The following is a 17270-nucleotide window of genomic DNA, read 5'->3' as shown; positions in this document are numbered from 1 at the left end:
CACAACAGGCAGAACATGAGTCCGAAGGGAATCGCGAGGGAAAAAAAGGTAGACAGAAATGGAGAATGATGGAAGGAATGAGAAAGCGAGACTGCAGTGATAAAAGAGGTGATGTGTGTGCGTGTTTGGCGGGGCAGCGGTGGAGGAATGCCCCATGGCTGTGCTATAAGGAATAAATCAACCGTGCTGCTATGTTTTGGTAAGATACATGCCAAATGCAATCTTTGTAGCCAAAGCTTGAAACCTTCTTCCACATAAGTTTTGTTTGAAAAGAAAACATTTGTTCTCCTTCACGTTGGCAGCCTCTCAGTTCCGACAGACAAAACTTTCTTCTTTTAATATCCTCACTGGGGCTTAACAATTTCATTAAATCTTACAACAGTTTTTTAAAATTGTAAATCAACTCTGAAACAGAATATATCTGCATAAAGTGAAAGTGGCTTGTTTGTACAGTATGTCAGGAAAATTTAGCTATTGCTTCACTCAGCTGCAAGTCTTCAAGATCTCATGAAATGACGTGACTTTGAATTTTTTCCCTGTTAATTTAGAGCAAGACATTGAAGCGGAGGTCTTTTTCATACACTACTATCCAAAATTATTATTATTTTTTTTATTAAAGGAGTAGTTCACTTTCAGAGCAAAAATTTACAGATGTACTTACTCACTCCAAGATGTTCATGTCTTTATTTATTCAGTCGCAAAGAAATTATGCTTTTTGAGGAAAACAGTTTAGGAATAAACCATAATATAGTGGACTTCTATGGTGCCTGTGAGTTTGAACTTGCAAAATGCCGTTTAAATGCAGCCTTAAAGGGGTCTAAACGATCCCAGCTGAGGAATAAGGGTCTTATCTAGCAAAACAATCGCCCATTTTCTAAAAATAAATAAATAAATAAAATTGATATAAATATTACATTATATAAACCTCAACTGCTCATCTTGTCTAGCTTTGCCATGCGCATGCGTACTCTGTGCAGTCCCGAAGTTGGAGGAGAAAATGAAATGGGAGCATTTCGATATACCCTAACTGTACTGAACCGGAATGCATGCAGAGCTACAGAAGATGAGCATTTGGGGTTAAAAAGTATATACATTTTGATTTTTTTTTTTAGAAAATGACCAATTGTTTCACTAGATTCCTCGGCTGGATTCGTTTAGAGCTCTTTGAAGCTACATTGAAACTGCATTTTGGAAGTTCAAACTCGTGGGCACCACTGAAGTCCACTATATGGAAATAATTCCCAAAATGTTTTCAATAAAAAAAACATAATTTCTTTACTACTGAAGAAAGAAAGACATGACATTTTGGATGACGGGGTGAGTACATTATCTGTAAATTTGTCACATTGTGTGTGTGTGTGTGTGTGTGTGTGTGTGTGTGTGTGTGTGTGTGTAAGTATGCTCACCTCAAACTCTGCGTGTTTGTGGATGTCCTCTGCTCTCTGGCGGCTCAGAATGAACTCAGCCTCATTAGCTACACGCACCAGATGGTCCTTCATGGTGTGGCTCAGCAATCTGTACATCAAAATCACATTGAACATTAAGAGTTTATACCTGACATCACATGATTCTGTCTAAATCCTTTGCTACAATAAAGCAGTTTATGTTGGTAACAACACAGCTAAATTCAAATACTGGATTTTATACAGACGTGATTAAACTAAATCACATATTTTTACATTAATTAAGAAATGTATTGATTATAAGACATGCAATAAAGACATTTACAGAAATATCCCTTCAAGAACTTGAATCATGAAATACCAATTAAGCCCCAGTAACTTTTTTCATATTATGGTTGATATTATTAACCAATAGGGAGAGAGGGAAAAAAAATTATATTGTGAACTGATATCTTTTGTTTTCCCACGATAACATCGTTTTTGTGGGTTGGGCCTGTCTGGTGGCAGAAAACAACCGTTTTTAAGTAGCAGTCTGTGAAAGCCATGGAATAAAAGAATAAAAAAGGTAAATTAGAGTTTACATTTTAATATTCTGACTTTATTCTTGCAATTCCGAGATTATATCTCACAATTCTGAAAAATCAACTCGGCATTCTCTCTTTTTCCCCTCGGCTCAGAATCATGAGTTTATAATAGGGCTGTCGATCGATTACATTTTTTTAATCTCGATTAATCGCATGGTTGTCATGAGTTAACTCGCGATTAATCGCACATTTTTATCTGTTCTAAATGTACCTTAAATTAATACTTTTTAAAGTTTTTAATACTCTAATCATGGACAAATATGGATGCTTTAAGCAAATACATGTTTATTATTAGTGAAACCATACTCGACATAGCAGATGAAGACTAGACATGTTTCAAAGGTCATAGATGTTTTTCAAATAACTTGTTCATGTCTATTTGACACATGGAGAAAAAAGAACATAGAAATACCAGGTTCCCATTACTTCTCTTTCTTTGCACTGAGCAATTTACTTACACAAGCCTGTTTATATTATTTGCAGGACAGGGCAGCTCACTTCTTCTGAACATGCAAAATCTACATTTATTATTACATTTGTTTGCCTCTTGGTGCCCACATACTGTCATTTGATGCAGCCAAGTTCTCAACAAAACTGTTTCCATTGTTATATTTCAGTATTTCTGTTATCAGACAACCAAAGTAATATGAAATAATGACTGAAAAAAATCCTGAATTATGATCATGATTCAATCGCTGAAAAGAATAATTTACCGGCATCTGGACATAAGTCACTATTCTCTGCATTATTATCGTTGTTTTTAACTTCTTGTTTGAATGCTTTCACGATCCTTGGACTTTTTAGGAGTTTACCCGTTTAAAGTTATGTGATCGCAAAAACCTGCTTCTTTTATTTTTTTTAAGGTATTGTTTTCGTTATAATGTACTAATTCGAGAGCCTGGTCTCATGAAAATGCGCACTAGCACGATTTTCTGTTTCTATTTGGCGTGCTATTAATAAGCTGAAATTAACTTTGGCGTGCATATGATATGCATGTGTTTGACGTACATATAATACGCCGTTTTCGCTTGCATACTCGTATGTGGCTTTACGCATCAACCCCACAGCACCAATAACCTAGATTGACTCCGCTTGCATTCATTCAATATGGCAGAAGTGCCGGTACGCACGAAAAGTGCAAGTATGCAAAAGGATAAAATACAGAAGTGCCTGCTTACCGGCCCACATCAAGCACTGGAAGCAACATAATATCTGGTTTAACTGAAAGCGTTGCTCCTCTGCTGCTCACTGAACAGAGCAGACGCAGATATAAAGAGAGGGAGGTGCGTGCACATTGGGAGACCTCGCGCTCGTTCGGCAAAACCGGAGAGCCTCAGAAACTATATTAGGTTTGTCCAATTATGTGTTTATGTATTGTTGCTAGACACTTGGCAGGTTGGCAACTAGGTTGGCAACACTGTGCATCCATTTCTTTAACTATGGGCTAGGTAATGGGTCAAACAGAAAATGTGCGCGGCATTAATCGCGCGTTAAGAAAATTAGTGCCATTAAAATGAATTTGCGTTAACGCGTAATTAACGCGTTAATTTTGACAGCCCATTTTATAACCCACACTTTTGGCTTGTTTCATCTCAGAATTGATAAACTCGCTAATGTTGAGTTACATTGTCCAGTAAGTAAGTCCAAACTAGCAGATATAAACTTCAAGAAGTCAGAATTGTGAAATAAAATAGGTATGTTATGTAAAATGTTATAGATTTAAATAGTATTTCATGTTGTAACTGTAGGGCTAATACAAAATGTCCCCTATGAACTGCATATGCGAATATTATGTAGACCTTATGTAGATGGTAAATCACATTGTATATCACTTGAGAATTTGCACAAAATAGCCTACAAAACAGCAAAAAATGAGGACCTTCAACATCTCCCAACTGCTAATCTGTGAAATCAGTTTTACTGATTTAATAACACAGTTGTTAGGCCATCAAAGTGTCAATAGTGCGCTAAACCAACTTAACTGCACCACATAAAACAAGCAGAAAATCATATTTAGCATGGCAGCTAAAACCACCCCCACTAAAAACAACCAGCGATTGATTTGTAAATGATACGCATCTAACAAGATACGGATGCAGGGGGTGTGGAGAAGGGGGCACATCTCACCCCGGCTCATGTTTCTACATATGTAAAAACAGCCGTCCTTGAATAAACATACACACACACACACACACACACACACACACACACACACACACACTGCTTCTTATCACAGGGCATCTGATGATTACAGGGGCTGATGGGAGATCAGATGAATCCTGCTTTTACTGCTACTGTTTGTCAGCCCTCATCAAAACCCGAAGCTGTTCTGTCCATCTAAGAGTCTTGTTTGTGATTCAGCATTGTTTTTTCTGTCTGTGGTGCCCTGAGTTAGCACAGACGGGGAGGAACCTGATCTTGAAACAGCATATTTACACCCCGGGCAGATTTGTGAACAACACAAGCTGTGGCCTAATAAAACACTGCCCCTCGGGACAGAGACGAGTCTCTCAGCAGGTCAGGAGGCTCAGGCCTCTGCAAAGTGGAAGAATAACAGGCAGAGGGTGGAGGGATGAAACTCGAGCCTGGTGTTTCAGCGGCGGGCAGCGGGGGAGCGGACGTGCCAGGGACTCTGCAGTGACCCTCTCCCACCCCTCTCACCCCGACTGCCATCAATAACAGGCCGCTCTCTGTGACTGCCCTTCTCTCTATCACCCTTTTGCTTTCCTGCCTTTCTTTATCTGTTTTTACTTACTTTACGATATGACGGTCTATAGAAATAAACAAAACAAAACAAAACAAAAAAAATCTCTAAATGCATACATGGTAGATCATACCATGGTAATATCATGTTTGTGTTTTGTTATATTCTATAGCTAGAGTATATTATTACATTACATAATTTATATATAACATTATAAGCACAGCCATTTTCGTAAAGTGTGTTAACGAATTTTACGTAATTTGCGAAACAAAAATGGACACCGCTTCAGTAGATTCAGACTAAACTTAGTGCATGTTATACTAAACATGACCTGAGGGCACATGAGTAGTTTCCGCACAGCGCCACCTACTGATCAAAATATATACAATTTTGACATTATTGTTTATAATTTCTGACCAGTTTGACCAAAAATCATAAGAGTGATTTTGTTAGATTCAAAGCAGCATAACAAATCTAACAATACCAAATTTTCCTATGTCAGCCATTTTGAGCGTGGACCATTTCAGTGTATTGTTATGAATTTTACAAATCTTATAGAATTGTGCACAGGAACGTTATGAAATTTGGCACACAGATAGAGAACAGTCTCATTATTAACCATGGCAAATTTGGAGCAATTTTAGCTGTTTTCATAAACATGTTAACAAATTTGACGAAATTCATCACAAAAATGGACATGAGGCTATTTCTTCGCAACGTTTTAGCAGATTCAGACTAAACTCGGTACGTGTTATACCAAGCATGACCTGAGGGCATACGAGTTGTTTTGGCAAAGTACCATCGTTAGATTCAAAGTGGCATACCGAATCAAACGAAACCAAATTTTCCTATGTCAGCCATTATGAGCATGGACCATTTCGAAATTTGTAGTAAAATGCTGTATATATTTAGCATACGGTTATAAATCTTATCAATCTTACAGAATTACTTGTGGGAAAAGTTATGAAATTTGGCACACAGATTGAGGACAGTCTCATAATTAACCATGGGAAATTTGGAGTCTCTAACTCACACTCTCTAGCGCCATCAACAGGTCAAATTTGCACTCATGTTTCTGCTAAGAACTTTTAAACCGTAAGGTCTAAAACCAAAACATTTTTTTCATCTGATTCCTTGGCTCATATAGAGCAGAATGCATAAAATTACATTTCTACGGTCAAGATTTTTTCACAATTTAGAATTTTCCAAAAAACTCAACTTTTAAACTCATCCTAGACTGTTTATCCAATTTTCACTCAGATCATCTTCAGAGCATTCTCGCAAACAGTTATCAAAAGCTTTTTTGATATACCAAACAGTTTTTGTAAAGCACGTTAACAAATTTGTCAAATTTTGTGCAAAAATGGACACAAGGCTATATCTCAGCAACCTCATAAAAATAGTTTAGAAGGTTTTCTTTTAAGAATTTTTAAGAGATTTTTGACTTTATGGTCTAAAATATTTTTAATTATAATAATAAATTACTAAATAATAATATAAAATTATAAATTATAAAATTAAAAGAGGTGTTGTAGATCACTGCATGTTTAAAACTATTTTTATGCATTTTTGAACGAATTAATGAATCTGTACGAAACAAGAGAACAAATTCAAACAGTGTTACATATTCCAATATTGCAAATCAACTTGACTTTGAAAGCACTGTGACTAATGCAGCATTGACTTTTTTAATTTTAGTGCATTAGGCATTATAATGACATATTTGATGTGCACCTTTACAGTTATGATTACATTGATATCTCTATGACAGGTGCTGGTGTGCCAGATGTTGTCTAAACCCTGACCCTGCTCTCCAAAAGAAAAGCATACGTTTAAAAAAAAAAGCTGTAAAGATGGCCAGCAGTAAAGGTGGAGAAGCCTCAGCGCATCACTGCATTCATTAGCATTTCTGGAGCGCTCATCAGCACGGCAGCATTCATTAACATGAATTTCCATTGCTAACACAGAAATGAGAGCCATCTGAAAGATCTAAGGGCTTGAAATTGAAGACAGATCCTTCCATCCCAAAGGGAGTCTGAGTAAAAGAGTCCAACAGATGAGACATAAACCCGTCTGAAAACAGCAAGATACGAGAAAGATTTCCCAAGAGGTGGACGAGAAACTAAGGCGCTGCTGCCCTCTCAGAAAGCCTCTCTGAAACACATGGGAACCCACAGGAACAAGCCAAGTTATTGACAGACGCCTTGAACTCCAGGTCACCCTGTTGATCCCCTTTCCACATTACATTGATTTCCTCCCAAATAGAATCTGATTGTACACACGCGACATAGCGTTGTAGGCTGGGAGATAATGAGGAGGCTGGTAACAAAGGGTCAGAGGATGGGATTAGATAATTACCTGCCCTCGTTCACAAGCTCGATGAAGGCCAAGCCTGCGTTCTTCTGGATGGAATTCTGCCACTCCTGTAGAGAGAAATACAAAAGAGACTTTACACTCAATGAATACAACAGGCAGAGAATGTAAGGTTGGGTTTCATCAGAATAAACATCCACATGTCTGTAATATGTAAGCGTTAAAATAAAAGTCTTAATATCAATCAGGTTTCAGTTTTCTGCCTGGGTTCATTTTGTAATAATACCCGAATGACTGTTTACTTTATTATCCCACTGATTACCAAAGAAATAAACACGAAATATTGATTACATTTTTTGAGAAGAAAGAAAGTGCATTGTCATAAAAGAAGAATCTAGTACACTTTAAGAAACTGGGTGTCAGGGGAAAAATTCAAATATACAGTTTAGTAATCATATAATGAACATTTAACAGCGGATTGACATGACTGACCAATCAGAATTGTGCAATCCAGACAACCACAATATCTTTGATATGCACTACTTGTACATGTTTTAATGACGGTTTTCATTTACTTTATTTTTTATGTTTTATGCTTATTTTCATGTTGTTGTTTTTTTATATATAATTTTTCTTGACTGCACTTGAGCACTTGACCATGTCTATATCACTTCGCCACAAGATTTCAGTTATTTCAAAGGACCTTACAGCCCAAAACAGCAAAATAACCAAAACCCAAAACAACACTGTCCAAACAATTAAATACAGTAAACAACAGGATAAAAACGACAGATTATTTCCATGTTTTTGCCACAATATTACGTTTTATTATGTACGGAAAGCACATACTCTATTTCTCCCACTCTCTCTCCCTTACAGACGCACACACATATAGTTTGCACACGCGTTAGCACACGCACAAATGTTGTTAGCGCTGTTTTAACAACTTAAAAACTACATGACATTTCTCACTAGTGAGGTAACAACAGCGTGGTCTTGATGAAAATGAACTTAAAGTTTCACTATTAGTACAGACGATGCTGCCAATCACTTTTGAGAGATGCACAGACTTGAGAGAGACTCTCTCCCTCTCTCTTTCTGTCTGTCTGCCTGCCTGTCGGTCTGTCTAAACTTCATTAGTAACTGCATTAGTTTGCTATCAACGGTTCAAGTAGGGCTGGGCAATTTGGCTTAGAATCAAAATCTCGATTAATTGAACATTTTAACCCGATTACGATTAATGAACGATTATTTTATTTATTAATAAAATTATATTTAATTATATTTATATAATAATTATTTTTTTGCCCTCATAGTTCACTGACAAGTTTTGTACAGTAAATATGTTCACATATTACAAGCGAGAGATTTTTGGATGAAGGGTGCATTACTTGATTTTAAAATAATTGAAGGAAACACACTATCTATGATCTATGATTATTAATTGAACATCAGTGTTGAACAACTGAAATTAAAGCAAGCATTGCTTAAAACGAAAAGTCACATTTTTCTTAAATTAGTGAAAATAAATAACTTGCACTATTGGAAACAAAATAAATAATTTTCAATGTTTTTCATATTAAAAGTAGAAAATAAGCAGTATCTCCTCTAAATAAAATTACCCTTGTATATCCTGTAAAAATACTTTTTACTGTATAAATACTGTTTAAGCTCTCCATCGACATGTCGGCGGAATAACGGAACGGAGCGCTTGTGTTTTTTAAAGGGAAAGTAATTGAAATAATCTTCCTGGAAAAATTTTAACGATTATAGGTTCTGAAAGTCGATTTGGATTATTTTTCGATTAATCGCCCAGCCCTAGGTTCAAGTGTCGTTACTAGGTCTAAAACGACGTTTTGGAGTTAGCAACGAAGGCGGTGGATGAGCTGCGTAAGAAATTAATCCTACTCACAATAGCGTTTTAAGGAGAAAACCAGACGAATGTCTTGAAATATATCATCAGATCGATGTCTTGAGGTGTGGTAACCATAGTATAAGCAGAATAATTGACTTTGGTCCATTGAATTCTATGAAAATAATGCAATTAACGTGTAACAGCTAATCTGCTTTCGTATCACCACCTCGGGTGTGCATTATTTTCTAAGAATTCAATGGCCCGACGTCAATTATTCCTTAACTATTTTTTTAACATTACTTTGTTGATGTTAGTTAATGAAAATAGCCATTCATTGCATAGTTTTTTTAATATGCATTTTAATAATGCATTAGTAAATGCTGAAATTAACATTAACTAAGATTAATATATACTGCAGAAGTATTATTCATTCTTAATTCATGTTAACTAAAAAGTGAAAGTGAAAGTGAAAGTCGTGACGTATTGTCAAGTATGGTACCCATACTCGAAATTGGCCCTCTGCATTTAACCCATCCAAGTGCACACACACAGCAGTGAGAAGTGAACAAACACACACACTGTGAACACACACCGGAGCAGTGGGCAGCGCCCGGGGAGCAACTGGGGGTTCAATGCCTTGCTCAAGGGCACATCAGTCATGGTATTGAAGGTGGAAAGAGCGCTGTTCATTCACAATCCCCACCTTCAATTCCTGCCGGTGTGGGAATCGAACCGGCAACCTTTGGGTTACAAGCCCAACTCCCTCACCATTAGGCCACGTGTTACCACATTCACTCAGTTCATATTAATTTCAACATGTACTAATCCATTATTAAATCCAAAGTTATATCTGTTAATATTAATTAATGGTCATGCTCTAATATGAACTAATAATGAACAGTTGTAGTTTTATTAATTAACATTAACAAAGATTAATAAATACTGTAACAAATGTATTGCTCATTGTTAGTTAATGTTAGGTAATGCATAAATTAACATTAACTAAAAAATCTTATTGAAAATTGTTACCAATTTGTATATATTTTATATTTTTCATATAAAAACTTAAACTGAATAATTTATTTTTAGTTCCAAAATTTTAGAATGTATTGTTTTACACTTAAAAAAAAAAAAAAAGATAAAATTAAAATAAATGCCATTTAATTAAACAATTGTTTTAAAAAAAAATTTTTTTTCAAAACCAAAACAAAAATCTCACTGATAAAGTTGATTTTAATAGTTACTGTACTTGCTTACAATGAGAGAGCAGTACAGGTCAAACATGCTTTAGAAATGTGATAAATAAAAATAAAAATGAAGATAAAAATAGAAGATTTTCCAAATTGTGTCATAGCTGTAGTTTTGCTTAAGTGTAATAAACGATTTTTATAGAAATGTATTTAACATGCATAAACTATGCATAAGCAAAACAAAGACATCATTTCAGTTCAGAAGAGATTAGTTTAATTTAATTTCCATCACACAATGTGATTAAACAACACAGTTTGATATTTGGCAGAAATTACAATATGGTGGGAATTTTTAGAAAAAAACTGTATGAATTTGTGCATCCACCACAGATGCGAGAACTGGAACAGAAGCCGTTTCTACTATCATCAAACCCTATTTAGAGGAAGAGATCGCTGGGGGAGGATTGAAGAAATCAAAACGGTCATCTAACATGTTTATATCGTATCCTCAATGTCCAAGATTGCATTTAAATAAGCACACCGCTCACAAACTTTAACAGGTCTCACCCGGTTGTTGTAAAAGGTGTTAGTCTAAACAACTCCTGAAACCACAGCTTTCAGTGATGTTTAATAGCCTAGGAGCGAGACCGAATCACTGACGTTTTTCACAGCTGCGCCAACCTTTCAACACTTCCCTGTGATCGTCTCAAGAATAATAATAACAACCAGGTCATGAGCATGTACATAGTCGCTCGTGTATTCTCGAGGGCTCTTTTCACAGGGAGACCGTATCACGCAGACAGGAGCGTAACGGTCCGACCCTAATGTCTCATTTGTTTCGGCCAACAGAGAGTGCTTCTAGGTTGAGATGCTACACAAGCAATAGTTTCATAATGATGATGATTTATTTTAATCCCCTGCCCATTCCTAGGGTCATAAAATGAAAATGAAACCGAGCAAATGTACATGCTTATAAAGAAGGAAATGTTCCACCATCCTATGGGAGATGAAGAAAAGTGAGGTTGAAACCAAAATAAACAAGAATTTAAAATGGCAATAACTAATAGGCTTTGTTCATTAGTACAGCTTTACGTTACTTTGGTGTCTCCAGCATTGAAATATAATATTGAGTAACCATATTCAACTAAATCTTATATCAGTTTTCCGATAGACAAGACACATTTGTTGGGATATTCTCAGGAACTCGTGTCAAAAACTGACACGGAAGAGAAGAAATTGCTAAATAATGTTGCTGTTTTAGTTTTCTTTGCACACAAAAGTATTCTCGTTGCTTCATAAAATTTTCAATGATATCCTTACTACCTTTTTGGGCATTGAACTTTGTAGTTGCATTGCTATCTATGCATAGTTACAAAGCTCTCTCCGAAATTAATAGCAACATTTTCATTTTTGGTTGAACTGATGAATGACAAACCATGCATTAAGAGCCGGGGGGTGAAAACTTTTTGAAGATCGGAGTAAATTTCACTTATTTTGTCTTCTGGGAAAATGTAACTATCTTTTGTAGCCTCTGAAGCGCAGTACTTTATGAAAAAATATGAAATTCAGGCTAAATAAGAAAAAAAATGTACACATCTCCATTCGGTTCAAAAGTTTTCACCCCCTGGCTCTTAATGCATTATTTTTCCTTCTAGAGCATCTGTGAGGTTTGCACTTTTTTGTAATATTTGCATATGAGTCCCTCAGTTGTTCTGTAAAAAGATGGATTTTAAAATCATACAATCATTGTTGAAAAGGATTTAAACACCAAAAATGCTGGAAAACCAGATAATTTGTGGGACCTGAAAGATTTTTCTGAAGCAAGCAGTCTAACTTTTCAGGACAAGCAAGAGACTCAACAACTGTCACTAAACAAAAATATACAGTATTAAGCATCATGGGGATGTAAACTTTAGAACGGGGTAATTTTTATAAATTCACCTATAATTTTCTCTTGTGGACTATATGTAAACATCTTTTATGTGAACTAAATAAACAATAACATGCATTTCATATGATCCATCTTATTTTGGTAAAATAATTCACATTTTGCAGATTCTGAAAGGGGGATGTAAACTTTTGACCTCAACTGAATACTAGGATGCTTTGTTAGGAGTAAACACGTCAGGAGGCATCATCAGCCAAACACACAAATATATTTTCGCTACAAAGATAAATGAATGTTCGATGGGTGAGGAAAAGGCATTATTCTTTAATTAAAGGAAGCAATGACCCCAATCAAAAAACCTTAACGATCAGTGCTGTGTGTTGGGGACAAGGTTGGCAGTTATTGGATTTCAACCAGTCATTCTGATAGCACCCTGATACGGTTTTATGGTATCCAATGCTGTTTCCATTCTGACCTGATGAGAGGATACAGGCAGCCATTTGTGACCTTTCAACTCTGACCCTGACCTAAGAGAGGTGCTTCTACAACCCAGCCACCTCTGCCCCGGTCCTGTCATTACAGCAACCACTCACGCTGATCCATTCATGTCATCAAGACCAGGATTGTTTCCTAAGATGACTTTTATCAGCCACACAAAAAGCGCCTGGGAAAGTTTGTATCATAAAGATAAACTCACAATGAGAACCACTGTGATTCAAACCAGTAATGCTGCGTTCACACCAAGCGCGAATATGCGTCTGGCGCGAGTGATTTCAATGTTAAGTCAATGGTAAGACGCGTCTACACGCGTCTGGAGTTCTTGCGGCGCGAATTGGCGTTTAGCGCGGCGCGGTAGACGCGAATTCGCCTCATTCGCGCGTCTAGTTCGCGCGAATGGCGCGAATTGAGCGTCTGGCGCGAATTGTGCTTTTTGTGCATCACGCGTTTGACGCGAATTCGCGTCTGCCGCCCGAGTTAAAAAATCTGAACTTCTGCGTCAATTCGCGCCGCGTTAACCAATCAGGAGCCTGCTTGATGCTGTGGCGGCAGGCCCGCCCGGAGTCACTCATTCAAATGAAACATGAATACTAAATGCCTAGTGCGGTTCTAATGCACAACAAAGCAAGTGTTTTATCACATATATGACACATATTCATTTTGTATTGAATGCTATTTAATCCATATCTAAATCTTAATTATATGAAACATTATTATAGTGTAGTGTGTCTACACTATAATAACAGAACAATAATAACTATAATAGTGTGTATACTTTAGTGTGTCTGGACAGTGTTGTGTGAGGAAAATAAAGAAATCACAGGACAGGTTAAATACTTTTGGAGGCTGGCTCCATTTATCATCAAAACAAAAATAAATAACAGATTTTACAGTAATAACCTGAACAAAAAAATGGCACAGACCTATAGAATTATTATACATCAAAAGAGGAATGACATAAACGAGTAGTTCACTTTTAAAATGAAAATTCTGTCATCATATACTGCTCCAACGCAAAAGTTCCACCGCTCCTGAAATCCCCTCGCTCCGATGCGGGAAAGCAGGTCATCGAACTGGGCGCGAGACAGGCGGAAGTACCGCTGAAAGCGGCCGTCATCCAGGCGCAGCAAGTGATGAAACTCGCCGAACTGGGTTCGCCTCCGAAGGTTCTGGTGGACCCAAATACGGCGACGATGATCCCTACGCCGCTATTCTGCTCTCCAGAGCAAATACAGAGCGGTGACTCTCTCGATAAATGACCGATCAACAACAGAATCTTGTAAAAAGATGGCCGCCAACGGGGTTTGAAACTTTCGCCTCTGACGCGCGTGACGCGCGTAAATTTCGCTTCAAACTTTTGTTTTTACGCGCGTCGATTTCGCTCTTGACGCGCGAATGAACACAAAGTGGTCACGCGAATAACTAGACGCGGCAGGCGCGAATTTAGACGCATATTCGCGTTTGGTGTGAACGCAGCATTACAATCTTCATCAAGGCCATTTATAATTGAGCTGTTTCCTCAAGTCTCAAAAAAACAACAAAGACCAGCATATAAGGGAACAATTCCTCAAGGTCAAATCAGTTTTACTTTTATTGAAGATCAGGTGTATATAAGGTTGAGAGCTCTATGTCTCATACACTGATTCTGGACGTGCAACTGAAAATCTCTAAATGTCAATCCTGGTTTTAAAGGAAACTCTGGGTATTAAGACTTGTATAGCTTAATATAACGTAAATGATGTCTCTTACTAAAATTTGTAGTCGAAAACCCAAGAAAGATTGATGTTTTAGACATATTTTGGACTATGGGGGGTGCCATTATTTTGATTATGTAGAATGGTTGCACACGATGAGCTACTGGCACTGAGCTACACTATTTCTACCGCAGCACAACTCGGAAAATAAAATACTGATATGATGACCACAGCGACTGAAAGAACTTACAGTTGGTGATGGATATAATTGTAGACTTAAACCCAATGCTATACCATCGATTTTCCCCACAAAGAGTCTAAACTCACCCGGATATCGAATTAAATCCGCACTGAGAAACTCCTTCAGCGGCTGCAGCGTCATGACAAGCATCGGCATGTTTACGTTATTTGTAAGCTCTTTCAGTAGCTGTGGTCTACTAAAACCTCAAAAGGTACCAGGGCTAAAGTGGAGAGAACACAGACGTGAGTCTTTAGGAAGTTTTATTCATCCACAGGCATCTTCCCATTCTTTTCTCCTTAGACTTACATTGCTTCTCTTGTTGCCCTTTGACTGAAAATTACAACAAAAAGTTGCACAATGTGGTATTGTATCTGTATTTCATTTTCCAAGTTGTGTATTCCGAGTGCAACCGTTCTACGCAATCAAAAATAATAGTTTAAAATATGTATAAAACTATGTGGTTTTTTAAAATAATGTACATCTTTCACAGGTTTTCTACTACATTTTTGAGTAATAGACATCAAGTTATATTAAGCTATACAAGTCTTAATACCCAGGGTTCCCTTTCATGACTACCATCATCTTGTTTTCTGGTAAAAAAAAATATCTAAGATAAGATATTATAAAACACAAATCAAAATAAAAAAGGCAATTGTTCAAAAAATATTAAAAAGATAAATAAAAATTATGAATACATTAAAACATGAACAGTCATTCCTGACAAAACCTGGACATAAAAGTCTTACTCAACATGAACAAATCCCAAACATATTGTAATGTTGAAGAGATAGTTCACCCAAAAATGAAAATCACCCCATGATTTATTAACCTTCTATCTATTCTAGGTGTATATGACTTTGTTCTTTCAGACGAATACAATCAGAGTTATATTAAAAAATGTTCTGGCTCTTCCAAGCTTTATAATGGCAGTGAATGGCTGTTGAGCTTTTGAAGTCCAAGTGCATCCATCTATCATCAAAGTACTCCACACGTCTTTACAGTGTTAAAGGCGTCATCGGATGCCCATTTTCCACAAGTTGATATTATTCTTTAGGGTCTTTATGAGAAGTCTATAACATACTTTGGTTAAACTTTTCTCAATGGTAGTTTAAAAAAACATTATTTTTACCTTGTCAAAATCAGCCCTTTTTAGAGCAAGCTATTCTGTTGCATGTTCCTTTAAATGATAATGAGCTCTTCTCGCCCTGCCCCTCTCTGCAGAGGGATGACGAGCCGTAATGTTTACTTTAGCTGCGTTTAGTGGCGAAACTTGCTAACTCGCACATTATTAAGAAAGACCATTAGCAAAGATGCATAAAAACCCCTTATACTGACTTCTGCTGTTGGTGAAGCTGCATCATAAAGGATTCGCATGAACATAGACACATATGTAGATCGGGATCGATACTTTCCTTTTAAAAATGAAAGTAACGCAGCTCGGATGTCAGGAGTAAATGACGACTGTTATGTTCATTACTACATCCAACAACAGAACACCTCGATCGCTCAATCTGAGACATTCTTGTCTTCCCCTGCACCTGAGTCGACACAATGGCGATTGGAGTCGGACTGTTTCAGCTCCGTGAGGGCGGGTCTAAGGTAAGGCACTCATGTCAATCAACTATCGTGGGAGTGGCCTCTGTCTGTGTGCCATCACACCGACAACAAGCTGAGAATGACCAAGTTTTAAAAAGGGGATATTACTTTTAAAGATTAAATAAATACAAACAGTGAGTTTGGCATCCAATGACCCTTTAATAAAAGCCTACTGAAGCAAATCGATGCATTTGTGTAAGAAAAATATCCAGATTTACCAGTCGTATGCACATTCACAAGAGAGTGGCGTTCCAGTGATTAACGGAGGACATAGGCAAACACATTGACACACTGAAATAATGAATGTGGAAGCATAGTGAAGAGAGCAAAACAAAACACCAGTCACGAAGTACAAAACAAGGATTTGTTGGAGGATTTCAATAAGCCAAAAAGAGACTGGTTTCCCTTTGCTGTGATCAAAACTTGGTTCTCACGCTATGCCTACATCCTACGTCATCTGCTGGAATGCCACTCTCTCAAGTACGAATGTAGGACAGTTAGCAGAAGCTAGAGAGGCCCTTTATTAACTCCAAGAGCCGTATGGATTACTTTTTATGATAGATGAATGCACTTTATTGGACTTCAAAATCTCAACAGCCATTCACTGCCATTTTAAAGCTTGGAAGATTCAAGACATTTTTTAATACAACTACGATTGTATTCGTCTGAAAGAAGAAATTTACACCCATTTACACCCAGGACAGCTTAAGGGTGAGTATATCATAGGGAAATTTTTGGGCGAACTATCCCTTTAATATTTACATTTACCTGCATCTTTTTTCACCAAACAACCGCACTGCTAGTCGATCAGCCACAAAATACAAAGATAATGCTGCATCATGAGCAATTATGTTATATCATACTGTAATTGTTTCTGAGTGATGAAAACCAGAAGCTTGTAACACAGGGCCAAGAGAAGGCAGAGGGAGAGAAAAAAAAAATACCTGATGATGCTCTTAAAGAAACAGTTCACCCAAAAATGAAAATTCTGTCATTATTTACTCACCCTCATGTCATTTCAAACCTGTAAGACCTTAGTTCATCTTCGGAACACAAATTAAGATTTTTCTGATGAAATCTGAGAGCTCTCTGACCCTCCATAAACAGCAAGGGTCCTACCATGTTCAAGTTTCAGAAAAGGTACCCAGAACATAAGTACCCAGACAAAGTAGTCCAAGTGACATCAGTGGTTCAACAGTAAATTTATGAAGCTAAAGGATACTTTAGAAAGTTACCTTTCTGGTCCTTGAACGTGGTAGGACCCTCTATGGAGGGTCAGAGAGCTCTCGGATTTCATCAAAAAT

At 37.1% G+C, this 17270-nt stretch overlaps 1 protein-coding gene across 1 annotated transcript in view; it reads right to left on the bottom strand.

The window, feature by feature from the left end:
- lrba (LPS-responsive vesicle trafficking, beach and anchor containing) overlaps positions 1-17270 on the bottom strand; it is a 352295-nt gene that overhangs the window by 178611 nt on the left and 156414 nt on the right. The window contains exons 34-35 of the mRNA XM_073842640.1: positions 7050-7114; positions 1407-1515 (exon numbers count right to left, since the gene is read on the bottom strand). Of these exons, the coding sequence (XP_073698741.1) occupies positions 1407-1515; positions 7050-7114 (174 nt within the window). The remainder of the gene's footprint in view (positions 1-1406; positions 1516-7049; positions 7115-17270) is intronic.

Source organism: Garra rufa, chromosome 6 (genome assembly GCF_049309525.1).
Source record: "Garra rufa chromosome 6, GarRuf1.0, whole genome shotgun sequence".
Lineage (NCBI taxonomy): Eukaryota > Metazoa > Chordata > Actinopteri > Cypriniformes > Cyprinidae > Garra > Garra rufa.
This window is presented reverse-complemented; position numbering and strand designations above follow the sequence as displayed.